Source organism: Ogataea philodendri (genome assembly GCF_020536065.1).
Source record: "Ogataea philodendri strain CBS6075 chromosome Unknown scaffold4, whole genome shotgun sequence".
Lineage (NCBI taxonomy): Eukaryota > Fungi > Ascomycota > Pichiomycetes > Pichiales > Pichiaceae > Ogataea > Ogataea philodendri.
Window position 1 is genome coordinate 206,434 of NW_025763821.1, and position 25,674 is coordinate 232,107.

The following is a 25,674-nucleotide window of genomic DNA, read 5'->3' on the forward strand; positions in this document are numbered from 1 at the left end:
CGAGGCTGTGCACTTTAATACTTGAGCTTCTTAAACTCCTCAACGTCGGCCTTGACCGTCGCGTCAGCAACACCAGTGACCTCCTTCGCCGTGCGCTTGATCACCTGCAAGTAGTTGTACGGAACAAAACCCATTCTGCCATCGCGCGTGCGGCACTTCCACCAGCTATCTGCGTTGTTCAGAATCGCAACAAGGTCTCCCCTCTTGAGCTTCAGCTCCATGTCCTCGTTCTCCGGATTGAAGTCGTACAGCGCCCGCGCAAACTCAAGCTTCTTTGCATCCACCGGGCCGTCCTGTGACGCTCCAGAGCCAGTAATCGCACCCTGGCTCCGGCCCTCCGGTCCGTTCAGAATACTGCGCTGTTGCTGGGCCATCTGCGCAACCAGCTTCTTCATCACATAAGGGAGTCCTACCACCGCAGCCAGGAAAAACAGCAGCGGCTTCAGCGACATCCGGTCTTTATTGTGGTCCTTGTTATTTTTGTTCTTGTCAATCTTCTTCTTGAACTCGTCGACACTGATCTTGATTTTTCCCCCGCTGATCGCGCGCAGTGCCTTTTTGATCCAGTTCGACAGCGCATAGATCCCCAAAAGCGACCCCATGGCGCTCTTCAGGTGCTGGAACTGCTCTGCCATCGACATCATCGTGAAAAACGAGTTATGTGTCGCGTAATACGTGCTCTCCAGCATCTGGGTAAACCCACCCACAGCTCCTATCATGCTCTCTATCAGCTGGAACGTGGCCTCTGTGCCCTGTGTAAAAGAGCCAACAATGCCTTGCCCCATCATTCCGTTGTTCATTCCCCCCATATCGCCCATGCGGCCGTATCGATTCCCATACATCCCGTTCCCGTACAGCGATCCGTACATGGACGAACCATAGGAGCCATATGAGTTGTACATGCCTCCGCCATACATGGAGTTGGACCCATAGTTACCATACCCACCGTAGTAGGGCGAAGTGCGTGAAAGCATGTTGGATCCGTTTAGGCTCGTCATTGGGTTGGCTGTAAGCGATGATGGTTTTTCTGGTAGTTCGGGCGCAGTGGTGGATGTTCCCGTAGATGCTAAAGACACAACAGAATCGCCTGTTGAGTTTGATGTGGTGGACGCGGTCGAAGTGCCGGTTTCCCACGGCTTAGGACGTGCTGTCGTCATGGTCGTGAGATTGTCTTGTGTTTTTTATTTTTTTTCGCCCATGCTTTATCTCCTCCCCTCCCCCCACCTCCGCCTACTCTTGCCCAATTAGGAACATATCGCTAGCCCGACAATTACGTAATCAAAGGGATAATTCGACCGGGCAGGGATTTAAACGCCAGATAGTCAAGAGTCCATGCGAGGATACATTGTGCGATTTCTTCTGTGCATGAGTGCCGGTTCTACGAGTATGAAACTAAACCCCCGAATTTTTCAGCTTAGCGCCTAACCGGAATCATCCTTCTTTGCAATGAGTCTGCGTTCAGAGGCCCTTGGGCCTCCAGGTCCCCCTAATACTCCAATGACCTACGCAACTACAAGCCATGGAATTGTGGTTGCTCCAGAGCGCGACAAGAACCAAGAAGAAAGGCTTGCTAGAGCGTTGGAGATCATATCGATGTCCATGCTGCCACCGAGACACACATTGGACGATCTTCGTCAAAGACTATACGCTTGGCTGATTGGCAAAGACAAGAACGAAGAAATTACTCTTCAACAAGTGAGGGAAGTACCGAGATGGAAGCGGTTCCTAATCTACTTGCTGGGACCTCCATTGGACATGTTTCGAAGCTTTAGTCAGTATTTCATTTTGGAAGCCCATATCTTGTACAATATCCCACTGCTAATGGTTTCTATTGCAACAACGCCGCCATTGATATTCTACGTGATTGGATTTGTTCTATTTTGGATCAAAGTGATTTACGAGCTGTACAGAGACATTGTGCACCGAGACGATCCGATCCACACTTCTTTTCTGAGCCGCGAACTAGCGCTGATGGCGACTGTTTCTGCGTCGTACGGAGTGGTGATGAAGTTCAAAACAGAGGCCGGCGTGCTCACCGAGGCATGGTGGTCCACTTTGACCTGAATGTGTTTATGGTGCAAGGGTGTGGCGGTCTTTTTCGAACAGGTGCAACCTGAGAAACGTAAATATTGATTTTTTGTGTTTCGCGTCATGGCAAAGAGAAAGACAACTAAGCGCGCAGAGTCGCCGAGCAAACGTACCACGCGGTCGAAGCCTGAGCCGCAGGAGGAAAAGTCTGCCAGTCCAGAAACGCACGAAGAAGTTGACCCATCAGAGCCAACAGAGACTGTTGAGGAACAAAAGGAAAACGTTGAGCCAGAACAAAAGAAGCCCGAGCCCAAACCTGATCTGAAGCCCACAGCCGCTCTTTTCACGCCGTCCAAACGTCTCTTCGACACGCCCGATCGATCCACGCTGCTCTCGCCCACCAGGACACGCCCTGAGTTCAAGCTGCCGTCCGAAGCTACAATCTCCCAGTTGTTCCAACGCAAAGATCTGAAAGCGCTAACCAATATTCTGAACGACTTGACCTCGTCCAAGCCAGAACGCATGTTCCAGGACTACAAGAAACTGTCGGAGCGGAAACAGCAAGCGAGCGAGACTCTGATTTCGAACCTGACAAAGGAGAACCAAAAGCTACGCACGGGTTTGAAGTCTGCGCAAACAGACAAGACCTCCACAAAAGAGATCGAGCAGCTGAAACGACAAGTGGACGCCCTGAAGAAGGAAAATGCTCGTCTGGTGGCAGAGCACGAGTCGCAGAGCGCAAAACGCGGCCCTGCTCAACGCGAGTCCAAGATGGAGGAAGCCGTGGCAGAACTCGATCTTGTTGGCACCAAACTCGAGATCATGGAACTTCTCACCGGTTTATCGTGTCTCGAGTACACTGAGGACTCGGAAAACATGATTTTCAAAATGAAGCAAGCGGGCGAGACGTGCACGCTGATATACCAGCTGCTTATCAGCAAATTGGGAGCAGGAGAAATAGTGTACATTCCGATTCTCGAACACGGCGACGGCGAGCCTGACTTGGATAGTGCCGATTGGGCAGAAAACCTGGACAAGCTTGGCAAAGTGCTGCCTGAGTACTTGTTGGACAACCTGACCTTCCCTTCAAGCACCTTGTACAACTTCTACAACAAACTGGGCAGATCTTTAAATAAAAAGGTCGAATAGTGTATATTTATATACAGTATAATCACAGCGAGACGGTGATAGAGCCGTCTGGGTTTTTGGACACCTTGAGAGCCTTGAGCAGCTTGGACTTGTCCTTGTTGAGTCCTTTGCGAGCTTTTTTGAGAACTTTGTAGAGTGAGTCTGAGTCGGAGACAAACGACGATAGCAGAGGAGTTTTTTTCTCCTCCGCCGGCTTGTTCTTCTTGGCTTCTATCTTGGCGGGGTTCGTCACTTTGGCAGGAGCCTGCACTTTAGGAGCTTTCCAGCCCTTTTCGTATTTTTCAACCTCGGTGATACAGCTCGTGTGCTGCACATGTTCGTTGTTGTAGAACGTCTTGTTGCAGTCGATACAAGTGAAGTAAGCACCCTGACACTGTCTTTGGTGGATGGCCAGCTTCTTCTTGATAACTGTGTCGTTGCAAACCTCACACGAGAACGAAACCATTTGGATCTGATAATTTTTTTTTTCCGCTAAAGAAAAAAATGTATGCGGAACACAGCCCGACTTGGACTCACCAAACGTTGTCGGATTCCCCAGGAAGTCGTTCGACTCGTTTCGGTTCCCAGTTCTCGTGCTGGTCCATCAGTCCTTGCAACTTGTAGTATTCCTCCTTGATGTCGACCTTGCGTTTTTTCGTCACCAGGTCCATCGCCTGCTGCTCGTCCAGCTCCTTCACTTTCTCGTCTCTTTGTTCGTATCTCAATGCGGTGAACTTGGACAAGATGACCGAGCCAAACGCCACAGACAGCATCATCGGCAGTCCCAGATACAGAAACGAGTTTTTCTTGATGAGCGACTGGTACTTTCCCATGAAAGTGCGCTCGTAAGCCGCCTGCTGGCGCTTGGACCGGAACGTTTTGTTGTCAAAAGTACCCATTGAATATATTTTAGCTAAATATTTTACTTGCCGGCCGGTATTTGATCTGTGTGATTATGTAAGCGTCGTTATTTTGGTAGCAAGGATCAGGAGACCTGGTTCTTGAAACTCAGAAAATGTGTGCCAGACCGACTTTATCTTGTTAGACGAAGAAAACGCCCCGTGGGATTTCAATTGGATGGTTAACTTTCTATGAATTACACTCTACACAATGATCTTCATCACGCGGTCAAACAGAACCTCCACAGGAAGCCCCTCGAGGTTCTCAAGAACGGGCTCAAACGCCTGTGCGTTGAGCGGCCGTGTCTCGCCGTCGACGTCGGAACTAGTCTCTCTGATGGAAACCATCTGTTTAGCGTTTGTGAGCAACGTGGTGAGTTCGAACGCGCGGTCCAGGTGCGACTGTTCGTCAAACACACCGGCGCCTGCTCCCAGAACGCCTATTTGAGCGTCGATGTCCACCAGCACGAACGAGCCGGTTCCGGACGAGTAGCGCACGCTGGAGATGCCTGTGTCGTGCTCCGAAACGTACACCGGTTGCAACTTAGCCGGCTCAAACACAAATATCCGCGAACGCAACTGGAAGCTCTTCGAATAGTAGTTGACGCAGTAGCACACCAACCCCCTCTCGTGGTCGATGGCGATCTGGTTCTTGCCGCCGACGAGCGTGTTCACCTTCACGGCAAGCTCGCTCGTGGCAAAAGTGAGCAGATCAAACGAAACCAGCCGGTCTCTGGCCAAAACAACAAGATACCGGTCGATGATGTTCAACGAGCGAACACGTGACCCGGCGATCGACGGGAGCTGCACCTCGGTGTCCTCGAAAGTGTTCACGTCAATGAGACTAATCTTGACCTCCTGGCCGAACGCAATCACCGACGCGTCCGGTGCCCAGCAGATACTGGCGCTTCTGCTTTCTGAGCGGCCGCTGCCGTTGCGCACCTTACGCAGAGTCCATGCGGTTTGTTGTAGTTTCTTGTCCTTGCCGAGTTTCTGGTAGATCTCCTTAGGCACGCGTGGTCTCCACAACCGCACACCGCCCTTGCTGTCTGCCGTGACAAACGCCAGTCCGTCGTTGTACGATTGGGGCGCAGAAACCATTGCAACCACGGCCACGCCGGGCCCGTGCGGGTCGATGATCTTCGTCGAGAGCGACCAGCCGGCTTGGTCCTTGCCCTCGACGTAGTTCCAGAACTTCAGGGCGTACTGTGAGTCTTTGCGCGAAGGCAGGCTGTCGATTTCCGGCGGTTGCAGCTTGTCGAAAGTGCACATCCACTTGCCGTCCTGGCTGAACGCGAGCTGCTCAATCTCCGGGTCCTGGATGCTGGTCTCGCTCCGGACCTTACCGGCCTGGATGGTTGGCGCGGCGGTCATGACAGAAATCTGCTCGTTTCTGGCAAAATCAAATGCCTGTAGGTGGGGGCCGTAGGGGAAGTAGCACAGCTTCGAAGTTGGGTGCACCTCGAACTGCGACGAGTAGTCGTGCAGAATTCTTGTCATCTGCTTGTCGTCAAGTTGGACGTCTTTCTTTTGCAGCTGGCGACGGTCTTTCTCTATAAATTCGAGCTCAGTAGCAAACTTTGGCCGCACACCATTAACGTTCAGTCTGGAGGTGAGGTCCACAGCACTGAGCACGATGTATTCTCTATCAGACGGAGTGAGACGTAGAGTAACTCCGTAGAGTTGCTCAGTGGTGGCAGAGATCTCGATGTTTTCAATTTCTCCGTTCAAACGGGGCAGGAACTGCTGGTTGTCCGATTCCAAATGCCAGAAAACAAGCACCTTTTCTTGTCCTCCTGACAAGAGATATGAGCCGTCGGGACTAAAACGGACGGTGTTCACAGGACCAATATGCCATTTCAACAGACGCTGCGACTTGTTGGTGTCTGCAACGTAGAAGAACTGGATGATACCGGTAACGGTTCCCAGAGCTATTATCGGCGATGGGGTATTCGAAACGGCCAACGAGGTGATCTGTGTCTTGTAAGAGATCGGCACCTGCTCGATCTCGTTGTCATTAGTTTGTAAGTACAGCTGGTTTTTGTTTGTGAGGAATGCAAGGGTCGATCTGTCTGCTGAGGCAGCAAAAAGAGTGACATTTTTCAGCGACATTATTTCGTGGTGTTTGGAGTCCTTGGAAACTTTAAGCAAAGACCGTGTGTGTGGCTGGGGTTTTGCTGTGGATTTCCCGATCAACAAGTAAAACTCGTCCTCGGAGTTGCCGAATCGCACAAATTTCACTATTGGTGCTGGGAGCTCGAGAGAGTGGGTTTCCACCACCGGGGACAAAAGTTTCTCTTTCCAATTAAGCACAACCACTTGGTTGGTCTTGGTGAACAGATACACCAGGTTTGGGTTTGTTTCGCTGAGAACCGAGTCCACCACCGTGTCGAAGTCGATATCCACCTTGATGCTTCTCACAGACTGTCTGGTAGCAAGCGAGTATACCTTGATTTGGGACTTGAAAGGAACGATCGCAAACTTGGAGTCTGGCGAGAGCAGCTGGGCGCGGCCTAACAGACGGCCACCGGCACCAAAATTGAGGTTCCAGTCAGAAAGGACCATTTGATGTAGAAATAAATATTTTTTTAATAAACTGAAAATTTTTTAACAACATGATTATTCCTGTTAGGTGTTTCTCTTGTGGCAAAGTCGTTGGTGACAAGTGGGAGACGTATCTCCAGTACCTTCAGGAGGACAACATGACGGAGGGAGATGCTCTGGACCGTTTGAAGCTCAAGAGATACTGCTGTAGACGTATGGTGCTGACACATGTGGACCTGATTGAGAAGTTCCTGAGATACAACCCGCTGGAGAAGAAGGAGATCGAGGGAGAGCAGTACTAGGTGTGGCTTGATAGCACAGCAAAGCGATTGGAATGGGGAAACAACAAAACGGAGGGAGTGGCGATGAGACGAAGGATTTGCGAAGCGGTCTCGCAGAGACTTTCTTAAAAGGCCATTGATTGCCTGTCATACGCTAAGGCCTGTGTGCTGTTTCCTTGTGGTGTCTGTTGGGTCCGCATTAAAATGTTTTCACAACCTGTTTGTACATTAATAATTACTACGAAAGATTATATTTTTATGGATTCTGTGTACGAGGAGTTTTCCCGCTACGATTTTGAGTCGGACCGCGACTACGTGGCCGGACTGCGCCAGGTGATGGAGCAGTACTTGGTGCTTCAAAGCGAGACCGATCTGGAGATCCAGAAGGACGTTTCGGAGGGCAAGCTGGACTTTGCTAAAATCAAGCCGGCCGACAAGGAGCAGCTTATCTGGCAGGCCAAGGTGTTTTTCTTCTGTTCCAAGACGGGAAACATCCTGGACCTGGACGACTACAAGAAATGGGAAGCTCAAAAGACGGAAACCAAGCCGCAAGACGCAGAGATCCCGTACTCGTCCAACTACGAGCAATTGGTCGACCTGATAGTCAACAACAAGCCGATTCCGGGCATCAAACAGATCCCAGACACCGTTCTGGGCGCGGAGATCGCCTCAGATAGCACTCTGACCGAACGTAAGAAGCCTTGGGAGGTCAAGACCCAAGAGTCTACAGCCACCCAAATTAATGCCCCCAATTAAATAACTTAATATTTATTTCGCGTATGGAGATACAAGACAAGTTAGAGGAGATAGCGTCCAGTTTCGACTGGACTGGGTCGGACGACGAGTCGAGCCTGCTTGAACGGCGCGACATTGAGTATTTGAACAGGGAGTACTTCCGACGTCGCGACGACTCGGTCCCTGTTGAGTCTGAGTCTGATTCGGACTGGGTAGACGACGACCGCGACGAGTCGCTGGATGAGACGATTGTTGAGTCTGACGACGAGGACAAGACGGTGATTCAGGACGCCGAGCCGCCCGCGTTCTTGAAGTCCAGAACGATTGTCTATCTGATCAAGACGGTTCCGGCAATAATTGTGTTTTTGGTTCTTGTTGTGATTGCGAAACTTGCCTCAAACACCAGTTTTTACGACACAGACGCCGACTTTGGGCTTCTCCATCACAAGGTGCGCGGCTTGGAGAAGAAGCTTGGGGACATAAATGACAAATTGGCCGAGATATCTGCTGGTGTCGAGTCAAAGGATCACAAGTTGGTGGAGGTTTTGGGGCACGAGGTGCGCCAGTTGAAGAGCCGTCAAACAGGTGTGGAGGAGGACTTGAAGAAGTCGGTGGAGGGCATTGTGGTGGCGTATTTCCAGGACTCTCTGGACGCGAAACTGGAGGGTCTGGCTGAAAAAAAGCTCCAAGACCTCCAATCGGTCATTGAGACGCGGCTTGACCACCTGGGAGTCGACCAGATCAAGGAAAAGACCTCGTCAGAGGTGTTGGACAAGGTTAATGTGCATATCTCGTCGATCAACTCGCAATTGGACGCTCTGCAGTCGACCGGCTACTCTCGCCAGGAACTGGACGTGGCGGTGCCGCAGTTGGTGCAACACGAGCTGAATCAGCGGCTGGAGCCACGCATTGTGGGGACGGCGAACTTTGCAAGCTACGACCGCGGCGCGCGCGTGGTGAAGAAGTACACGACGCTGCCGAAACTGCAACGGGTGCGTACCAAAGCACTGGACAGGGTGCTGCACGGCTGGCTCGACTTCATCAAGCGCAACGTGCAGGGCCACAAGCGTGCGCTGACGGGACTCAACAACGTGGAGCTCACGAGCCAGGAAAACTCGCCGTCCAACGCGTTGGTGGACAACTCGCAGTTCTGGCAGGCTTTGGTGCGAGACCTGCCAATAACCTACGGAGTGCGGCTAAGTGAGCCGATCTACTTGCGACAGGCGGGGATTTACCACCCACAAACGGCAACGACTCTCGAATGTGCGCCAAAACGGGTGTCTCTGCTGGTGGAGGCGGCCAATTCTCGCGACACAAAGCTGCTCAAGTCGAAAATGGCAGCACACTACAACCAAGACCTCGTTTTCTCCAACCTCCGCGGCCTGGCCAAAGTAAGCGAGTTCGTCTATCAGACAGGCTCCCGCAATAGATACCAGACGTTCCCGCTTCCGCGCCAGGTGCTTGCTGTGCTGGAAGAGTATCCTATCAAAAGCGTCGCACTGGTTGTTGAGGACAACTGGGGCCATCCGGACGTGCTGGCGCTGTACGGACTGAAAGTGTTTGGAATTACGGAAACAGAAATGAAAACCACCCGTCTGGCGCCCGTGGCAGACGAAATCCGCAATCTCGGAGAAGACGCTATTTTTTAGTCGTGATATGACTGATAAAATTATCTAGATAAACTTTGCACATTATAATGAGCTTTGTTATTACCTCTTTGCTGGACACGGATCTTTACAAGATCACGATGCACGCGGCTATCTATACAAACCTGCCCAACGCCGAAGCCGTGTTCACGTACACGAACAGGACGCCATCGATGGAGCTGAACACGGCTGCTGTCGAATGGCTGTCGGCGCAGATTTCGCATTTGGGCACGCTCAGGTTCTCCGCGGACGAGATAGAGTATCTGCGCACGCAATTGCCGTACATGCCGGCCAAGTACTTCGAATACATCCAGGATTTCCAGCTGCGGCCGGCGGAACAGGTCAAGATCACGAATCTCGACAACCCGGCCCAGTTTGGCCTGGAGGTCTCGGGCAAGTGGGCAGAGGTGACGTTGTACGAGATCCCGTTGCTGTCGCTAGTTTCCGAGGCGTATTTCCGGTTTGTGGACACGGAATGGTCGAACGACGGCCAGCTGGAAAAAGCTAAGCAAAAGGGCCTGCGGCTGCTCGAAAACGGCTGTGTTTTCAGCGAGTTTGGCACGAGACGAAGACGCTCGTTGGCCACACAGCGGCTCGTGATGCAAGGTCTGTGCGAGGCGGCCAAACAGTCTGCAAACGGAACAGGCTTCCTGGGCACGTCCAACGTGATGTTCGCCAAAGAGTTCGGAGTCAAGCCCATTGGAACCGTCGGCCACGAGTGGATGATGGGCATCGCCGCCATTTCACAGGACTACACCAACGCAAACAAGCTCGCCATGGACTACTGGCTTGACACCATGGGCCCTGCCAACGCCGGGTTGGCTCTCACGGACACTTTTGGCACCGACGCGTTTCTGCGCTCGTTCGTTCCGCCGTACTCGGACCACTACATCGGTGTGCGCCAAGACTCAGGGTCGCCGCTGGAATACACCGACAAAATTGCCCACCACTACTTTGACGTGCTCAAGCTACCAAAGTTCTCCAAAGTGCTGTGCTACAGCGACTCGCTAAACGTGGATCGGTGCCTCGAGTACAAGAAAAAGGCCGACTCGGTGGGGCTCAAGGCGTCCTTCGGAATTGGCACGAACCTCACGAACGATTTCGCAGGGTCTGCGCCGCTCAACATCGTCATCAAGCTGCGTAGCATGAACGGCAACCCGGCCATCAAGATCAGCGACAACTTGGGCAAGAACATGGGCGACCCGGCCACTGTTGCGCGGGTCAAGAAAGAGCTCGGCTATGTCGAGAAGTCCTGGGACCAGGGCGACGAGTCCCATCGCTGGACCTAGTCGCTGCCATTTATACCAGCACCACTTCTATATTCTTACGTAATCACCCCCTAGGGTCCCACGTTCAGTGCCAACATATTTTGGTAGCATGTGAAATTTGCTTGTTTAAATATACAATTTATTTATTTAGGTACCGTTCCTGCCCATGACGAAACAGCCGCCCGATCAGCCTGCTGCAGACACAAACGACTCCAGCGAGTCGTCTGCCGAAGTCGGTAACGCCGAGTCCGCGATTGTGAGCCAGCCGTCCACAGTCAACTCCACACCGTTGATGAAGTCGGCTTCTGATTCCGACTCCCCGTTGCTGATGGCACTGGATCTGAGCCACGACAAGAAGTCGCGGATCCCCAGAAGGTCTTCTTCTAGCAGTATCAATATGGACGACCTTTCGTTTTTCGATCTGCTGAACCCGCAAATTCTCTCCACAGAGATCCGCAAACTACCTACATACCAACGGGTCAAGAACATTTCGTCGGAGTCGATCCGCAAGCTCAACAAGAAGGGTCTCAAGTTCAATCTGAACCAGGAAGACATGAAAAACCTCAAGTCTGTTCTCAACAATAGACTTGACAAATTGTACGTGCGAATCGACAAGACCATCACCGCTTCTAAAACAGAGAAGTTGTACTACGCAACGTCTGTGTACATGATCTTCCTGTTTGGACTGGTCATTGGAAAACACCCAGAATGGTTCCATTGGGTGTACACGTTGATGTTTGTGATTCTGATGCCGATCCGGTTCATCACGTACTACAAAATGAACTGGGGCTACTACCTTGCAGACCTATGCTACTACGTCAATGGGCTGCTGATGCTATTTATTTGGGTGTTTCCAGACTCGAAACTGCTGTACGTGAGTTGTTTGAGCTTCTCGTATGGAACACTTTCGTTTGCGGTGATCACGTGGAAAAACAAGCTTGTTCTGCACTCGATCGATAAAACCACCTCGACCTTCATTCACGTGGTTCCTCCCACGGTGATGTACGTGATAACGCACCAGATACCATCCGAGTTCAGACAGCAACGGTTTGCGGGCGCCATGAAACTCAAAAGCTGGGAGATTTGGAACGGAATTCTCTACACATCGGCGATGTATTTCGTGTGGCAGTCGCTCTACCACTACTTTATCACTGTCAAGCGCGCAGACAAGATCAAAAACGGCAAGATCACCTCTTTCGAGCACCTTCGCAAGGCGTTTGCCAAGAAACCGGTCGGCAAGTTTGTCAACTCCCTGCCTGAACCGTTCCCTGTTTTCGCATTTATGGCACTGCAGTACCTGTACCAGCTTGGAACTATGAGCGTTTGTCCTCTGGTGTTCAAATACAAGTACGTTGCCTCGATCTATCTGTCGTTCATCTTTTTCATGGCCAGCTACAACGGAGCAACGTACTATATTGACTTTTACGGCAAGAAGCTCCAGAAAGAGGTCGAGCGGCTCCAGAGTGAAATCAACGAACTCCAAACCCGCGCGCGCGAACACGAAAGCGAAGACTACTCGCCTGTTGCTGTTCCCAATACCTCATAGAACAGAGCTGCACAGCCATGATAATTTATTTAGGAAAAATATTTTTTTCAAGCCATAGATTCACACTTAATAAATATGACGGAGGTGAGTCGTAAACGGCCGCACGAAGATGATGAGCCCGATCTTCATTCTTCTGTTTTTGAGCGCTACAACAGAACTATGAGTTTGCAGGACAAGCTGGACGACCCGAACGGCGACGCCAGCGTATCTGAACAGGCAGACGTTGAGATGGATGTTGCACCTCTTCCGCAGCCCAAACTACCAAGAGACAAGTCTTTATATTCACAAGAGCGCAAGAACAAGAATCTTGACTGGCTGACGGAGCCGGAGTACCACGACACTTTGCAAACGAAGCCGTTCAAGGAGTTTGAGCCGGCTATTGATTCTGCTATTATTTCCAACCTGGAGTCAAAGTTTGGCATCAGCTCTGCATTTTCCGTTCAGATCAACGTGATTGAGTCGCTGATGCGTGACATCGCTGCTAATAGGCTCGATCCAACCCCTTTTGGCGATTATCTGGTCAATGCATCGACCGGGTCAGGAAAGACACTGGCCTATCTGATTCCAATAGTGCACAGTTTAATTGGCCGAGTTGTTCCCAGAATCCGGTGTATTATTCTTGTGCCAACAAAGCCGTTGATCACGCAGGTGTACGCGACGATTTTGCAGCTGACGCGAGGGATCAACATCAACGCGCTTGCTCTGAGAAGCGACACCAGCGTGAAAGAGGAAACGGATAAACTGGCTACCGTGAATCCGGACATCTTGGTCACCACGCCGGGACGGCTGGTAGAGCACGTGACCAATGGCCTGGACCTATCGCAGCTGCGGTTTTTGGTGGTGGACGAGGCAGACCGGCTGCTGAACCAGTCGTTCCAGAACTGGTGTGACGTGCTTGTTTCGAAGCTGGAACAGCAGCAGCAGTTTGGGCCTGGCCAGACGTTCTACAACACTTTTGGTGTCAAGTGCACGAAATTGATCTTCAGTGCTACTCTGACGACAGATTCCGAGAAACTGCACCATCTGAAGCTGTTCAAGCCGAAACTGATAGTGATCAACAACACGGAGCAGTTGGTGAACGAGTTGTACCAGATTCCGCTCAATTTGGAAGAGAAGTATATTCGTGTCAACGAGAAGCTTTCGTTCTTCAAGCCGATGGTTTTGCTCAAATTCCTGCAACAACAGCAATACTCGTCACACGGACTGGTTTTCACCAAGTCGAACGAGAGCGCTATCCGATTGTCTCGTTTGCTGAGCATTCTATGTACCAAGCTTCAGTTGGACCTTGACATTCTTTGCATCAACTACAGTCTGAAAACGCAGCAGAGAACGCAGTTATTGCGGCGATTTGACGAGCAGGGCGGTATTCTGGTGGCCACTGATCTGATCGCCAGAGGAATGAACATGGACTCAATCAAGTTTGTGGTCAACTACGACCTGCCACTATCCACCAAAGAGTACATCCACCGGGTGGGGAGAACGGCCCGGGCCAATAGACCGGGTACCGCGTTCACGCTGTGTTTTGGCGACGGCGAGTACAAGTGGTTCAAGAAACTGGTGTACTCTGGTGGAGTAATCAACAGAAACGGCAAGCAGATCGACGAGATCAAGGTTGTTAGACAGGACGACGAGCACACGGCCGAGGATTTTGTGCTGGAACTCGACAGAGACGTGTACGACGAGTCGTTGGACTTGCTCGAGAAAGAAATCAAAAATACCACTTAGCATTAATGGTCTATGTACATTACTCTTTTTTAGCAGGCTTTTTCACTCCGTACTTGGATCTGGCCGATTTTCTGTTGGCGACTCCCGACAGGTCCATAGCTCCACGGATCGTGTGGTACTTGACACCAGGCAAGTCCTGGACTCTGCCGCCTCGCACGTAAACCACCGAGTGTTCCTGTGCATTGTGGCCGATTCCTGGCAGATAGGCAGAAACAACTTCTCCGTTGGAAAGTCTGACTCTGGCGGCTTTTCTTTGGGCGGAGTTTGGCTTCTTTGGTTTGAGGATCATCACTCTGAGCACAACACCCTTCTTGATAGGGTTCTGTTCAAGGTCCGGCGACTTGGAGCCTCTCTTTTTCTTGCTGATATATTGTTGTCCACGGTTAATCTGGTTGATGGTGACAAACCGTTGTTGAGAGAAAGCGGTGCGGAGCGGCGAGATAAACGACGTCACCGACGGCGTGGCGACCCTGACGGGATTGAGCAACCGTCCTGCAGTAAATAGACGTCCGGTCAGCGACTTGAACATTATTATGAAGAAAAGTTGAAAATACAATTTTCACACCGTTTCAACGTTACCCGGAATATTTTTCTCAAGATAAATCGAATTTAAACCATAGCAAATGCTGGCTTCGATTGTTTCGAGACGCGGGTCTCTTGCTGTTCTGGCCCGGACGAGGCAGTCATGTGGCTGGTGCATGACTGGCAGTAGACTTGCGGCCGTGCCGGTGAGATTCTACAGCGACTCGGGCTCGCTGACCAGAGAACAGGCACTGCAACGAATTACACACATGCTCGAGAGTTACAACAAGATCAAGCCGGGCACGCCGTTGACAGAGAAGACGTCGCTGTCGCGCGACCTGGGACTGGACTCGTTGGATTCCGTGGAAATCATGATGGAGCTCGAGTACGAGTTCAGCATCCAGATCCCGGACCAGGTCCAGGACGCCATAAAAACCATCGGCCAGGCCGTGGACTACATCGTTGGCCAGGTCGGCAAACAGTGACGGCCCGCATGATAGAATTATGACTAATTTATTCGATGTGTAGAAAATTAAATGATTATGATTACCTACCAAACCCATGCTATTTACACCAAAGTTCCCGGCGACTTGAAAGCGTCCAGATTGCTGTCGTCAGAATCTGGGATCTTTTCGACGATCTTTTCTGTTTCTGTGTTGACCTGTGTGAGTTCTCCGTCTTTGGAGCTTGCTTTTCTTCCGATTCTCAGCCACCAGATCGCGTGGCTGAGGAAGATGCCGATCTCGAGACTGGCGCAAATGGAGTACAGGATCAGGCCCATGGTATCGATTTCGCCGACGGCGAGCGAGGCCAGCGAGAACAGCGCGCCGCTCAGGTCGGTGGCCAGGAACACAAAGTTTATCCCCACCACGCGGCCCTGGCGTTTGGCCAGCTCGTAGTATGGGGGCAGCAGTCCTAAAGCGAGCAGGATAGACCCCAGAATTCCAAACACTAGCACGGGCCAGGTGGTTCCGTTCTGGTAGATTCTGCGCAGCGGGATCACAAACCCAACCTCGGCAGCAACCCAGAACACCAGGAAAAGTCCGGCGCGTAACACGATACCCTTTCTCGATCTGCTCACTGGCGGATAGTAAAGCACCTGCAAATAAACCACCCAGCAGAAGAACCCGAACAGGTGGGGCTGGATCTGGATGGGGATCGAACTCTCCTCGGACACAAAGTAGATGGCAAAGAACGGAGCACACAGACACCACAGTAAAATCATCCACTCGTTGAGTCCCTCGGTGTTTTTGCGCTTATAGTTATGAATGATCTGAGGAATAAGCTGAATACACCATAAAACCGTGCCAATGGTGGCAAGAACGTTAGCTGCTGCGGAAACCATTGCGATTGAACAAAGTACAGCTCAGGAAGGGATTTTACTTACTTTATATAGGACCCCTTGTAACATCCCGAGAGCCACAACGAGAGCAAATTTTCAGCACCGCCATGGAAAAAAATTTCTTTACTAACCGTTCTTTCTATTGTCCATACAATAGCCTTCCGGTATTCGCGAAAGCTTGGTCCTTCTTTTTTCGGAAGGAGATTCCTCGCGTCGATCGTCTGCTGGCGTCCCACAAATCCTCGCTACCCCAGAGTTTATTTCCAATCGTCCGAGAAAAGTTCCTGGCTCTCAAAAATGCTCAAGTTCCTTTCCAAGTACTCCACCTGCGACGTTTCGGACGCCCTGCTTAAGTTCGGCGTTTCCAACGGGGGCTATTTGCCCAACCTCACAAGATTCAGCCACAATGGCTCCACAATGGTCGGAAAAGCTTACACTGTTTTGTTCGCTGCAAAGGACGATCCGAACTACACCGCAATTAAAGGTGGCTACATAGATAACCTACCGCCAGATGCCGTGCTGGTGATTGCATTGACGCCGGAATTACAGAAACTCGATGCTCCCTACGTCAAAATCAACAACGCGTTGTACGGGGGTCTCATGTCTACCCGTGCTAACTACCTGAAAAGCCCCGGGACCGTGGTGTTTGGCCGTATCAGAGACCTCCAGGAACACCAGGACCTGAACAGAAACGTGTTCAGCTACGGACTCGGTTCGGCTGCACATGCGCCCGTGGTCAAACTTGCCGGAATCAACGTCCCATTGAAAATCTCTGTGGACTCCCATCCCGAGCCTTATCAGGAAACTATAAACCCTGGCGATTACATAATCGGAGATGAAAACGGGGTGGTGAAGTTAGACGCGAGCGGCGACCTGGCGGAAAAATGCCAGGAATACATTCCTAAACGGGTAGCTGCAGACCAGCTTGTGGCTCAGGACATTTTGCAAGGCGTTAAATGTGCAGAGGCCCAGAAACACAGACGTGCTGGCTTGTAGTTCACTCTTTCTGGTGTATGGATGTTTGTGCTTTTATATTTTGAAGATGGCTAGAGAAAAAAATATTTCCTACTAAATTGGTAGTGCGATGGTTGTTGACACCACTTACTATGACCTTTTGCAGGTTGATCCGACGGCAAATGACCTGGAGATCAAGAAAAGCTACCGTAAGCTGGCCATTAAGTACCATCCGGACAAGAATCAGGGCGATGAGGAGGCTGCAGAGATCTTTAAGAAGGTCAGTCAGGCGTACCAAATATTAAGCGACAAGCAACTTCGGCAGAAATACGACCAAAATGGACTGAAGGAAGTTTCTGACAGCAGCGAGATGGCTGACCCGGAGCAATTCTTTGACCAGATCTTTGGTGGCGAGGCGTTTCTGGACTATATTGGAGAATTGACCCTATTCAAGAACCTTTCCAAACAATACGAGTTGGAAGCTGAGGAGGAGGCTCGTCAGCAGGGTGCTGCTCCAGGGACATTGAAGCTTGACGATGGCAAGTATGCTGATCTGAGTGAGGAGGAGAAGACCAAGTTGATCAAGAAGGAACAGGACAGAGTGAAGAAAGAAGAGCAAGACAAGCTTGACGAGGAGAGTCGGCAGCGCAGGGCCGAAATCAAGGAAGAGCTTGTGAAGAAACTTGTTTCGAAGCTCTCGCTGTACACGGAGACTGACAAATCGAGCGACATTGTTGAGTCTTTCAAGGGCAAGTTCCGGTTGGAGGCCGAAAACCTCAAGATGGAGTCGTTTGGGCTGGAGATTTTGCACACGATCGGGTCGATTTACATTGTCAAGGCCAACATCTTTCTGAAATCGCACAAGTCGTTTTTGGGATTGGGTGGATGGATGGGCTCTTTGAAAGAAAAGGGTGGAATCATTAAGGACACTTTTAGAACCATCAGCAGTGCTTTGGAGGCCCAGAGCACGATGCAGGAACTGGCCAAGATGACCGAGAAGCGCGAACAGATGCAGAAGGCGGAACAGGATACCACGGAGCAGGAGGAAGCGCCCGCTGATAAGAAGGATGACAAGAAGGAGACCCCCAATGAGGAAATACCTTCCGAGGAAGCGGTGGCAGAGATGGAAAAATTGCTCATAGGCAAGATCATTGCTGCCGCATGGAAAGGTTCCCAGATGGAGATTTCGTCCACCATTCGCGATGTTGTGGATTCCGTTCTGTACGACAAGTCGATCGACGTTTCCAAAGCCGTGGAGCGTGCAGAGGCTCTTATAATGATTGGAGAGATCTTCAAGACTGCAGAACGATCCAAGTGGGAGGCGGAAGAAGCCCGTATTTTCGAGGAGCTGGTTGCAGAGGCTACTCAAAAACGGTCTAAATAAAGGATATGAGCTATGTTCACTATATACATCACGATGCCGAATAATACATGCCTCTAAGGTCAACAACCTTCTTCCCGCGCTCAGCAGCGATCTCCGAGATGGACCGTTGGTTGACCAACGCCTCGGTCACACATTTAATAACGTTCATCTTGTTTCTGGAACGGTACACCTTGGCACCCAGATCCTTGATACCTGCGCATCTGGCCAGCTCAAAAATCATCGGGTTGCACTTGAGACCGAAACCAGGCGGCGCAGACCGAAGATGAACCACGGTGGAAACGTACTTGTGCTCGATGTTTCCGTAAATGGTTCTGTCTTCGAGCAGCGGAACCTTGGCCATATTCTTCACTGCCTGCCAATGGGCCTTGAACACAGCCATCACATTATCGTCTCTATCCTTGGCTTCTCCCACACCGAGCATTCCGTTGCCGTCGCCGACACACACCAGAGCGTAGAAAGAGCTGATTTTACCCTTGGACGTTTGGTTTCTCACGCTTTTAATAATCAACGTCTTGCTCCGCAGCTTCGAGATGTATTCCTCGCTGAATCCGGTGGACATCACCAGATCCTGCATGATCATGGACATCTCGTTACCTTCCTCGTCTCCAAGAAACTGCGCAATGTCTCCCTTGTGTCCTGGAGGGTAGTCTGGTTTATTCAATTGTCTGACTTTCAAAAAGTCTCTGTACTTCTCCTCAGGAAGATGGTCGAAGTATGGGTCTTTGCGAGTGAGGTCGTCCAGGTAGTGCGGACCAAACGGAACAGCAGCGATCTTGCGGTTGTCAAAGTGTTCTTTCTTGATCGACGACTCCGCGAGCATGATCGACTCCACCACTTTTGGCTCGTAGTATTGCAACAAATACTGCATGTGTTTGAGCTTTTTGGGGTCCAGCTCGGACGTCTTGACGTTCAACGCCAGACGCGAGGTGGAAAATAGACGCCGGAACATCCTTTTGTTACTGTGTTGAATGAATTTTCAGTAGTGGAAAAAAAGTTTTCGACAGTCGTTTACCCGGAACTTTTCGACGCGTCGAAGTCTATTTATTATTATACTTCCTGTTGGCATCATCATGACATCCAACAAATCCAAGCATAGCAAGGCCTCGGCGATGCCCAAAAACATCCCGTTTCTTGCGGTTCCCCGAATATACGAAAACAGGCTGTCTGAGAGCGTCAATGCGCGGACGCTTGTTCTGGACCAGCTGAACGAGCTCGGCCCCCCAGATCTGGTCCATTTCTCCAAGTACGACTCCTCTTCCAAATCCGAGGTGGGCGAGTACCATTATTGTATTGGAATCAACACCGTTTCTATGGTCCAGCCCTACATGTATCTCCAGACCGTGCAATTGGCAGACAAACGGCCGGCCACAGAAAAACACCCTGTGACGGGTATTTATTGCTCCTACAATTGTTTCAGCAAGGGCGACCTGCGCATTCAGAGAGTGTTCCCGGACACGGGCGTGCCGCTTGCGGAGTTTCTGCCCACCAGAACCATGAAAAAATACGAAATTCCGGACGGATCCTCAAACGTGTGGTTGGAGACATATGTCTCGAGCATTGTGAGATCTTTACTGTTTTCCGACGACATCGAGCGCCAGTTGCCCGGCATGTGCAAGTTCAACTTGTTTGAGACCAAGAAGGACGCCTCCGAGGCCATTGTGGCCCTGGTGTCGCTGATCCCCAAAGGTGTGATGTGCGGCTGTTCTAGCACCATCAACCAGCCAACCATCATGAACAACAACCTGGTCGACGCGCTGCTGCGGCTGTTGGAGATCACCGGGCTGTACGAGCTGGCGTTCCGCGAGGTCGAGACGCTCGAAAAGTCGCATAAGGGTCTAAATGCCAACGTTCTAAAGGTCAAAATGCTTCTTCAGCAGGGAGAAACTGTTCGGGCCGTGAAATTGATGCATTCGTCTATCCATGAACATCCGCGCGACGGACTCATGCTGATGGAACAGGCGCGGTACTTGAACGGCCAGAACCGTGCTGACCTTGCTCTTCCGTCCGCGCAAAGAGCCGTTGAGTGTCTGCCGACCGAGTTCGAGTGCTGGAAGACGCTGATTGAGTCGCACATCCTCAACAAGGACTTCCACAACGGGTTGTTGGCGCTGAACTCGTGTCCAATGTATACGGACAAGAAGGCAGACGTCTTCAAGGCGCTCAAACCAAAAGATTTCGAGTTCCCGTTCCCGTTGGACGGCAAGTTGGAGGGTGTTTGGCAGGACGCAGAGACTTTGGGCTGTATTTCTGGGTACGGGGGCATTGTGGAATTTTCTCCGGTCCAGCACGTCGAAGGCGTGTCGTCAATCCATCTCAATATCTACGAGCAGATCACCAAGCTTCATAGCACGTTCCGACAAGCATACAGCTTGTTGGCCATCATGGAGCGGGCATTGGGCTGGTCGGAGCTGCTGAAACTAAGATCGTCGATATTTGTGATGGAAAACGAGTACAACAACACGCTTCTTCTGGAACAGCAGGAACAGCAACGTCAATGGGAGCAGATCTCCCAGGACGACCAAAGCATGCTGCAACTGCCGGTAGAGACCCGTCGCAGTCGGTCACGTTCGATTCGCTCGCGCAATGGCTCGATTTCGTCGAACCCGCGCGTGTCCAAGTTCCGCGGCAAACGGCTGAGCGAGCGTTGGTTGGACTCGCTTTTTCTAATTCTCTACGACAACCTAAAATCTGTGCTTATTTGGGAGAACGAGAAAATGAACAACGAAGACGCTCCTGTGCAGCACATCGCGCTGGAATGGGAGCTGATTGCCATGGAGTGTTTCAGCATCCACCGGTTCGAGACGTCGCTGGTCCCTTACAAGACGTGTCTGGACAACCGGTTCAGCGTGTTTGCTGGCTACCAATTGCTACGGTACTATTTGAACTACACGAAACACCCTACCGAGTTCAGCAAACTACACGGGATTAAAACAACAAAGTATAAGCTCACAGAAGAGTACGTGCTGAAACTGTGCTGCAAATTGATGAGTTGGAACCATAGATACTACGGAGACTTTTCAGTGGAGTGTTTGGAGGTGCTAAAGATCATGCTTGAAACGCAAGATCCAGTGCTAATCAAAGACCAGGTTCAAGGTCTGTTTGAATATGACCCAGACCCCCACGGATTGATCAGTCTTCTGGATAGAAACCTGCGCTGGTTAGAACAGTTCCAGACTATATAGACTAGGCAAGGCCTTTCCTCTTTGCACCGCCCCGAAAAGTTTTTATTTTACCCGGCTTGTTTCTGTCGGCGAGAGTAAAAAGGTTGTCTGTCGAAAACGGAAGACGAATTTATTTTGCAAACAGGAGGTACCACGACAAGCCTGAACAACGTTAAGGCGAGCCGATTTGGTTTAACCCACACGAACATAGCTACAGAGATTGTCTTTTTGAACTGGTAATCGCAATCCCGGCCGAGAGGAGTTGGCAATTGGCTGATAAAAAAACCAAGGAGACATACCAGGGGATCAAAATCAGAGTGTCGAAGTTGCTATCTTGTATTGGAATTTGTTTTCGTATTGCATCTGGGGTTGTGTACATAATCTAACCACGGGGAATTATTGAGCATGTCTGGGTTTTGGAAATTCACGAGCAATTATGCTTCTCGGGTGACCAAGATTCTTGAGCAGCCCGACTTCACGTTGGAGAATCTGTTGGACGAGCAGGAGACGATTCCTGAGCTGCTTGCTTCGAATGCGAAGCTGGTGGAGTACTTGCGCGAGCCGGAAGTAATGGAGGCGTTGGTGAACTACATTGTTGATGACGACGAGTACCAACGCGAGTTGGAACAAGGTCTTGAAGGCGACACAGAAACACATCAGGAATCACAGGAACCGGAGGAACCGCAGGAAGACCACGAGCCTGAGTCGGACGACGAGTCCGGCGAGTCATTGGAGTCGAACGAGTCGCTTGAGTCTGAGGAGGGGTCCACCCAGACTTCACAGCCGAAGTCGTTGTCTTCAACACTACAAAAAAGCGACTCGGACAGCGATTCTGATTCGGACGAGGACACAAAGGAGGGCAAGGATGAGGATCAGTTACACGACGACGACACAGAATCGTTTGGAGAAATTAATATGGACGAAGATGACGAAGAAGAAGAAGAAGAAGAGGATGACGAAACACCGGCAGAAAGACATTCTAGACGAGCACAAGTGGCTGCGGAAATCTTATCTGTTGACGTGTGGTCGTTGACTGATGCTTTCATGGAAGCTCCACATTTGATAGAAAAGTTGTGGGGCATCCTGGACAAGCCTGCACCGTTGCCGATTTTCCTTGCAACGTATTTTATGAAAATTAATGAGCATTTGTTGGACATGAAGATGGATGAAATGATACAGTTTATTTTACAGGATTCGAATCTGATTGAGAGATTCATGAGACATATAGATACTCCGCCTTTGATGGACTTTTTGTTGAAGGTGATCTCCACAGACAAGCCAGATGCCAGCACTGGGGTCATTGAGGTGATGAAGGAGCAGGACCTGATCCCTTCTTTGATAGCATTTTTGGGACCAGACATTCCGTCCACGATTCAAAGTGCTGCAGGAGATTTCCTCAAGGCATTTATCACTATTTCTGCAAATAATGCCGAGAACACCACGATCGGTCCTAACGAGCTCAGCAGACAGCTTGTGAGCGAGCCGATGGTGCGGGAGCTGGCCAAGATGATGCTTTGTGGTGGCACTGGGCTTTCGAACGGAGTCGGGATTGTGATCGAGATCATTCGGAAGAACAACTCCGACTACGACGCCATTCCGGTGGTTTATATCACCATCGAGTCGCACCCGCCTAGTCCTCGTGACCCAATCTATTTGGGCACTCTGGTGAAGGTTTTTGCAGAGTATATGCCGCAATTTACCGAGATGCTGGAAAGGAAAGTGGACAAAGTTTTGGAGACGCCGTTTGGTCAGATTGAGCCGCTTGGGTTCGAGCGGTTCAAGATCTGCGAGCTTGTTGCAGAGCTGATCCACTGCTCTAATATGGCATTGTTAAACCACGAAAAGGGTGAGGAGATTGTCGCTGAAAGAGATTTGGCAAGAGAAATTCTAATTCAACGACACAAGGAGCTGAGTGAGAATCCAGACGCCCAGTCTGATGACGAGATCGACATTTCGAAGGAGGTGGAGAATCTTAATTTGAAAGAGAACGAGGAGAGTGAGAAAGATCACACACAGGATGTTAGCTACGACGAGATGAGCGAAGCCAACGAAGCCAGCCGGTTTGACGAGAACGAGGAAACATTGAATCCAGAAGACGTGGACGAGAACGAACAGAGTCTCCGGGAGAACCCTGTTGTTGGCGACCAGCTAAAGATCGCTCTCTATGAGAACAATGTGATTGTAACGATACTGCAAATGTTTTTCAAGTTCCCATGGAACAATTTCTTGCACAACGTTGTGTTTGACATTGTTCAACAGGTTTTGAACGCGTCGATGGACGTTGGCTACAACAAATATCTTGCTATCGATCTTTTTGATCGGGGTACCATTACGAAACTCATAGTTGACGGACACAACAAATGTCTTGACTACGAGGAGCACACAGAGCTGCGTCTTGGATACATGGGACACTTGACCTTGATTGCGGAAGAGGTTGTGAAATTCACCTCGTTGCACGTTCCTAACGGGAAGGCGTCTGTGATTGAGGAGAGTATTATGAATCCGGAATGGACGCACTATGTTAACGAAACTCTTGTTCAAACGCGAAACAAGTACAATGCTGTTTTGGGTAACGACGAGGAACTGGACGACGAGGAGTACTCGCAAAGCCAGCACCAGCTGCAGCTGGACCCGGACCAGGACCATGATCTGTCGTTGTACCAGCGCGAGTACGGCGCGGAGAACGACGACGATCTGGAGGAGAAGAACGAGAACGAGAACCAGGACCAGGACTTGGACTCGGACCAATTTTCCAGATACATCACACAGCAGATGACTAGTAACGTTCAAGACAAGTTTGGATCTTCGGACGAGGATTCAGAAGACGAGGATGCACAGCAGGCCAGTTCTGACTCGTTTTATGACAAGAATCTTGTGAGTTCTTCCATCGGCGGCCACCCGTACCACCAGATGAGTTCGGATGAGGATCTTTCACACGATGATGACGACTACGAAGACCCCAACGACGACGGCCAGTCGTATGTGAAGGAGAACCATCCTTTATACCAAGCAGATGGCTCTTTGAACTACCAGGTTGGCACTCCAGGAGTCAGTGAGCTTCCTCTGTCTGATTCCGATTCCGACAGCGAGGATCTCACTGGTCATGATCACGATAACGAAGTTGACGACTCAGACTACTCGGAAACGCACCGTTTGGGACGGTTTTCCAGTAGGCTTGAATAGAATACTCTTTAAGTAAAAAAACGGCATAAAAAATTACCTAATCTTTTTACCCCCATGTCTTCTCCTTCGTGGATCGTCAATTACAACATTATTTCCGGCGCACTTTGGTCGTTCGTGCTGGTAAACACGTCTCTTGTTGCCATTCTCTATTCCGGCTATGAGATCTTTGACTTGACCGCCACGTGGAACACCTTGATCCAGTGTCTTGCCGTGACGGAAATATACAACTCTGCCGTGGGTAACGTGCGTTCTCCGCTCGTGACGACCGTGGTGCAAGTGTCGTCGAGATTGTTGCTTGTGATTGGCATTTTCACCGTGCTGCCAGACTCTCCAGCCAATGCCCATTGGGCCTACATCAGCATGATCACTGCGTGGTCCATTAGTGAGATTATCCGCTACTACTACTACGCAGCCAACATCTTGAGCGAGGGAAACCCTCCACAGACTCTGAAATGGCTCCGTTACAACGCGTTTCTTATTCTGTATCCAATTGGCATCTCCAGCGAGTGGACCATGATCTACAAGAGTCTCGACGAAGCAGCACTGTCGGTCGGCGACTGGTACAAATGGTTCCTGGTGGTTTGTCTGGGTATCTACTTCCCGGGAGCATACGTCATGTACACGCACATGCTGAAACAGAGAAGAAAAGAGGCTAAAAAGCAGAGCTTGAAAAAGGCTGAATAGTTTTAAGTAGTTGATTACCTTTAAGTTTTTTTTTCCATTGGAAAATTTTGTCAATGATGAACAGTTTGGTTAGAAGCCTGGCAAGACCAGGCATAGCCGCCACAATCAGCCGCCGGTTCCAGTCCACAGTGCCGGACCTCACGCCGTTGAAGTACGAACAGGACCTATACGCCTCGCTCAGAGTCCACAACAGACCGTATCTCGTGACCAAGGGAGACGAGATGATTCTGCCGTTCCGGCTCAAACACGCCCAGGTGGGCGATGTGCTCAACTTCAACGACGTCACCACTATCGGTTCCAGAAACTACACCTTCCACCTCAAAGAGGCCATCGACCCAAGCATCTTCACCATCAAGGCCGTGGTGGTGGAAAAAACAAAGAAACCCATGTACGTCAAGGAGATCACAAAACGGAGAGACAGACACGTCAGACATGTCCCGGTGAAGCACGACTACACCGTGCTGCGTGTGTCCGAGCTCAAACTGAACATATAACTGTATATAATAAGCCGCTTTAGAATGTTGTAGGGAGATGAAATGGGAGCGGGTATGTGATCCCAGCATGTTATCTGATACGGTCGGATGCCTCATTGGCTCTCTGTTGACCAGTCCTTGCCGCAAACTGCTTCCATCCACCACTCCCCA

General features: G+C 50.6%; 29 protein-coding genes across 29 annotated transcripts; 16 read left to right on the plus strand and 13 right to left on the minus strand.

Moving 5' to 3' along the window:
* Nucleotides 1-14: 14 nt before the first annotated feature.
* OGAPHI_001057 (uncharacterized protein) lies at nt 15-1,157 on the minus strand (the record flags this gene model as incomplete). Its single annotated transcript, XM_046201777.1, has 1 exon — nt 15-1,157. The coding sequence occupies one exon, from the start codon at nt 1,155-1,157 to the stop codon at nt 15-17; it is 1,143 nt and encodes a 380-aa protein (XP_046063967.1).
* Nucleotides 973-2,064, plus strand: OGAPHI_001058 (uncharacterized protein; the record flags this gene model as incomplete). The annotated part of the gene is made up of 2 exons (XM_046201779.1): nt 973-1,169; nt 1,452-2,064. The coding sequence occupies 2 exons, from the start codon at nt 973-975 to the stop codon at nt 2,062-2,064; spliced, it is 810 nt and encodes a 269-aa protein (XP_046063968.1).
* Nucleotides 1,896-2,552, minus strand: OGAPHI_001059 (uncharacterized protein; the record flags this gene model as incomplete). The annotated part of the gene is made up of 1 exon (XM_046201780.1): nt 1,896-2,552. One exon carries the CDS (start codon nt 2,550-2,552, stop codon nt 1,896-1,898), a length of 657 nt encoding a protein of 218 aa, XP_046063969.1.
* On the plus strand, nt 2,152-3,177 carry OGAPHI_001060 (uncharacterized protein; the record flags this gene model as incomplete). The annotated part of the gene is made up of 1 exon (XM_046201781.1): nt 2,152-3,177. One exon carries the CDS (start codon nt 2,152-2,154, stop codon nt 3,175-3,177), a length of 1,026 nt encoding a protein of 341 aa, XP_046063970.1.
* Nucleotides 3,178-3,199: 22 nt separating this feature from the next.
* OGAPHI_001061 (uncharacterized protein) lies at nt 3,200-3,622 on the minus strand (the record flags this gene model as incomplete). Its single annotated transcript, XM_046201782.1, has 1 exon — nt 3,200-3,622. One exon carries the CDS (start codon nt 3,620-3,622, stop codon nt 3,200-3,202), a length of 423 nt encoding a protein of 140 aa, XP_046063971.1.
* Nucleotides 3,623-3,689: 67 nt separating this feature from the next.
* Nucleotides 3,690-4,055, minus strand: OGAPHI_001062 (uncharacterized protein; the record flags this gene model as incomplete). The annotated part of the gene is made up of 1 exon (XM_046201783.1): nt 3,690-4,055. One exon carries the CDS (start codon nt 4,053-4,055, stop codon nt 3,690-3,692), a length of 366 nt encoding a protein of 121 aa, XP_046063972.1.
* A 204-nt stretch (nt 4,056-4,259) lies between these two features.
* On the minus strand, nt 4,260-6,620 carry OGAPHI_001063 (uncharacterized protein; the record flags this gene model as incomplete). Its single annotated transcript, XM_046201784.1, has 1 exon — nt 4,260-6,620. The coding sequence occupies one exon, from the start codon at nt 6,618-6,620 to the stop codon at nt 4,260-4,262; it is 2,361 nt and encodes a 786-aa protein (XP_046063973.1).
* OGAPHI_001064 (uncharacterized protein) lies at nt 5,907-6,901 on the plus strand (the record flags this gene model as incomplete). Its single annotated transcript, XM_046201785.1, has 3 exons — nt 5,907-6,038; nt 6,322-6,599; nt 6,688-6,901. The coding sequence occupies 3 exons, from the start codon at nt 5,907-5,909 to the stop codon at nt 6,899-6,901; spliced, it is 624 nt and encodes a 207-aa protein (XP_046063974.1).
* Nucleotides 6,902-7,084: 183 nt separating this feature from the next.
* OGAPHI_001065 (uncharacterized protein) lies at nt 7,085-7,636 on the plus strand (the record flags this gene model as incomplete). Its single annotated transcript, XM_046201786.1, has 1 exon — nt 7,085-7,636. The coding sequence occupies one exon, from the start codon at nt 7,085-7,087 to the stop codon at nt 7,634-7,636; it is 552 nt and encodes a 183-aa protein (XP_046063975.1).
* A 23-nt stretch (nt 7,637-7,659) lies between these two features.
* Nucleotides 7,660-9,264, plus strand: OGAPHI_001066 (uncharacterized protein; the record flags this gene model as incomplete). Its single annotated transcript, XM_046201787.1, has 1 exon — nt 7,660-9,264. One exon carries the CDS (start codon nt 7,660-7,662, stop codon nt 9,262-9,264), a length of 1,605 nt encoding a protein of 534 aa, XP_046063976.1.
* A 47-nt stretch (nt 9,265-9,311) lies between these two features.
* On the plus strand, nt 9,312-10,550 carry OGAPHI_001067 (uncharacterized protein; the record flags this gene model as incomplete). Its single annotated transcript, XM_046201788.1, has 1 exon — nt 9,312-10,550. One exon carries the CDS (start codon nt 9,312-9,314, stop codon nt 10,548-10,550), a length of 1,239 nt encoding a protein of 412 aa, XP_046063977.1.
* Nucleotides 9,377-10,003, minus strand: OGAPHI_001068 (uncharacterized protein; the record flags this gene model as incomplete). The annotated part of the gene is made up of 1 exon (XM_046201790.1): nt 9,377-10,003. The coding sequence occupies one exon, from the start codon at nt 10,001-10,003 to the stop codon at nt 9,377-9,379; it is 627 nt and encodes a 208-aa protein (XP_046063978.1).
* Nucleotides 10,551-10,695: 145 nt separating the features above from the next.
* On the plus strand, nt 10,696-12,075 carry OGAPHI_001069 (uncharacterized protein; the record flags this gene model as incomplete). The annotated part of the gene is made up of 1 exon (XM_046201791.1): nt 10,696-12,075. One exon carries the CDS (start codon nt 10,696-10,698, stop codon nt 12,073-12,075), a length of 1,380 nt encoding a protein of 459 aa, XP_046063979.1.
* Nucleotides 10,716-11,150, minus strand: OGAPHI_001070 (uncharacterized protein; the record flags this gene model as incomplete). Its single annotated transcript, XM_046201792.1, has 1 exon — nt 10,716-11,150. One exon carries the CDS (start codon nt 11,148-11,150, stop codon nt 10,716-10,718), a length of 435 nt encoding a protein of 144 aa, XP_046063980.1.
* A 75-nt stretch (nt 12,076-12,150) lies between the features above and the next one.
* Nucleotides 12,151-13,800, plus strand: OGAPHI_001071 (uncharacterized protein; the record flags this gene model as incomplete). The annotated part of the gene is made up of 1 exon (XM_046201793.1): nt 12,151-13,800. One exon carries the CDS (start codon nt 12,151-12,153, stop codon nt 13,798-13,800), a length of 1,650 nt encoding a protein of 549 aa, XP_046063981.1.
* A 19-nt stretch (nt 13,801-13,819) lies between these two features.
* On the minus strand, nt 13,820-14,329 carry OGAPHI_001072 (uncharacterized protein; the record flags this gene model as incomplete). Its single annotated transcript, XM_046201794.1, has 1 exon — nt 13,820-14,329. One exon carries the CDS (start codon nt 14,327-14,329, stop codon nt 13,820-13,822), a length of 510 nt encoding a protein of 169 aa, XP_046063982.1.
* A 94-nt stretch (nt 14,330-14,423) lies between these two features.
* OGAPHI_001073 (uncharacterized protein) lies at nt 14,424-14,807 on the plus strand (the record flags this gene model as incomplete). Its single annotated transcript, XM_046201795.1, has 1 exon — nt 14,424-14,807. One exon carries the CDS (start codon nt 14,424-14,426, stop codon nt 14,805-14,807), a length of 384 nt encoding a protein of 127 aa, XP_046063983.1.
* Nucleotides 14,808-14,842: 35 nt separating this feature from the next.
* Nucleotides 14,843-15,241, plus strand: OGAPHI_001074 (uncharacterized protein; the record flags this gene model as incomplete). The annotated part of the gene is made up of 1 exon (XM_046201796.1): nt 14,843-15,241. One exon carries the CDS (start codon nt 14,843-14,845, stop codon nt 15,239-15,241), a length of 399 nt encoding a protein of 132 aa, XP_046063984.1.
* On the minus strand, nt 14,891-15,667 carry OGAPHI_001075 (uncharacterized protein; the record flags this gene model as incomplete). Its single annotated transcript, XM_046201797.1, has 1 exon — nt 14,891-15,667. One exon carries the CDS (start codon nt 15,665-15,667, stop codon nt 14,891-14,893), a length of 777 nt encoding a protein of 258 aa, XP_046063985.1.
* Nucleotides 15,668-15,961: 294 nt separating this feature from the next.
* On the plus strand, nt 15,962-16,660 carry OGAPHI_001076 (uncharacterized protein; the record flags this gene model as incomplete). The annotated part of the gene is made up of 1 exon (XM_046201798.1): nt 15,962-16,660. The coding sequence occupies one exon, from the start codon at nt 15,962-15,964 to the stop codon at nt 16,658-16,660; it is 699 nt and encodes a 232-aa protein (XP_046063986.1).
* An 88-nt stretch (nt 16,661-16,748) lies between these two features.
* On the plus strand, nt 16,749-18,002 carry OGAPHI_001077 (uncharacterized protein; the record flags this gene model as incomplete). The annotated part of the gene is made up of 1 exon (XM_046201799.1): nt 16,749-18,002. The coding sequence occupies one exon, from the start codon at nt 16,749-16,751 to the stop codon at nt 18,000-18,002; it is 1,254 nt and encodes a 417-aa protein (XP_046063987.1).
* OGAPHI_001078 (uncharacterized protein) lies at nt 17,444-18,951 on the minus strand (the record flags this gene model as incomplete). The annotated part of the gene is made up of 2 exons (XM_046201801.1): nt 17,444-17,966; nt 18,050-18,951. The coding sequence occupies 2 exons, from the start codon at nt 18,949-18,951 to the stop codon at nt 17,444-17,446; spliced, it is 1,425 nt and encodes a 474-aa protein (XP_046063988.1).
* A 121-nt stretch (nt 18,952-19,072) lies between these two features.
* On the plus strand, nt 19,073-21,184 carry OGAPHI_001079 (uncharacterized protein; the record flags this gene model as incomplete). Its single annotated transcript, XM_046201802.1, has 1 exon — nt 19,073-21,184. One exon carries the CDS (start codon nt 19,073-19,075, stop codon nt 21,182-21,184), a length of 2,112 nt encoding a protein of 703 aa, XP_046063989.1.
* Nucleotides 19,438-20,265, minus strand: OGAPHI_001080 (uncharacterized protein; the record flags this gene model as incomplete). Its single annotated transcript, XM_046201803.1, has 2 exons — nt 19,438-19,765; nt 19,970-20,265. The coding sequence occupies 2 exons, from the start codon at nt 20,263-20,265 to the stop codon at nt 19,438-19,440; spliced, it is 624 nt and encodes a 207-aa protein (XP_046063990.1).
* A 384-nt stretch (nt 21,185-21,568) lies between the features above and the next one.
* Nucleotides 21,569-24,346, plus strand: OGAPHI_001081 (uncharacterized protein; the record flags this gene model as incomplete). The annotated part of the gene is made up of 1 exon (XM_046201804.1): nt 21,569-24,346. One exon carries the CDS (start codon nt 21,569-21,571, stop codon nt 24,344-24,346), a length of 2,778 nt encoding a protein of 925 aa, XP_046063991.1.
* OGAPHI_001082 (uncharacterized protein) lies at nt 21,639-22,524 on the minus strand (the record flags this gene model as incomplete). Its single annotated transcript, XM_046201805.1, has 2 exons — nt 21,639-21,967; nt 22,044-22,524. The coding sequence occupies 2 exons, from the start codon at nt 22,522-22,524 to the stop codon at nt 21,639-21,641; spliced, it is 810 nt and encodes a 269-aa protein (XP_046063992.1).
* Nucleotides 23,685-25,620, minus strand: OGAPHI_001083 (uncharacterized protein; the record flags this gene model as incomplete). The annotated part of the gene is made up of 3 exons (XM_046201806.1): nt 23,685-23,895; nt 24,384-24,931; nt 25,201-25,620. The coding sequence occupies 3 exons, from the start codon at nt 25,618-25,620 to the stop codon at nt 23,685-23,687; spliced, it is 1,179 nt and encodes a 392-aa protein (XP_046063993.1).
* OGAPHI_001084 (uncharacterized protein) lies at nt 24,401-25,030 on the plus strand (the record flags this gene model as incomplete). Its single annotated transcript, XM_046201807.1, has 1 exon — nt 24,401-25,030. The coding sequence occupies one exon, from the start codon at nt 24,401-24,403 to the stop codon at nt 25,028-25,030; it is 630 nt and encodes a 209-aa protein (XP_046063994.1).
* Nucleotides 25,084-25,524, plus strand: OGAPHI_001085 (uncharacterized protein; the record flags this gene model as incomplete). Its single annotated transcript, XM_046201808.1, has 1 exon — nt 25,084-25,524. One exon carries the CDS (start codon nt 25,084-25,086, stop codon nt 25,522-25,524), a length of 441 nt encoding a protein of 146 aa, XP_046063995.1.
* Nucleotides 25,621-25,674: the final 54 nt, after the last annotated feature.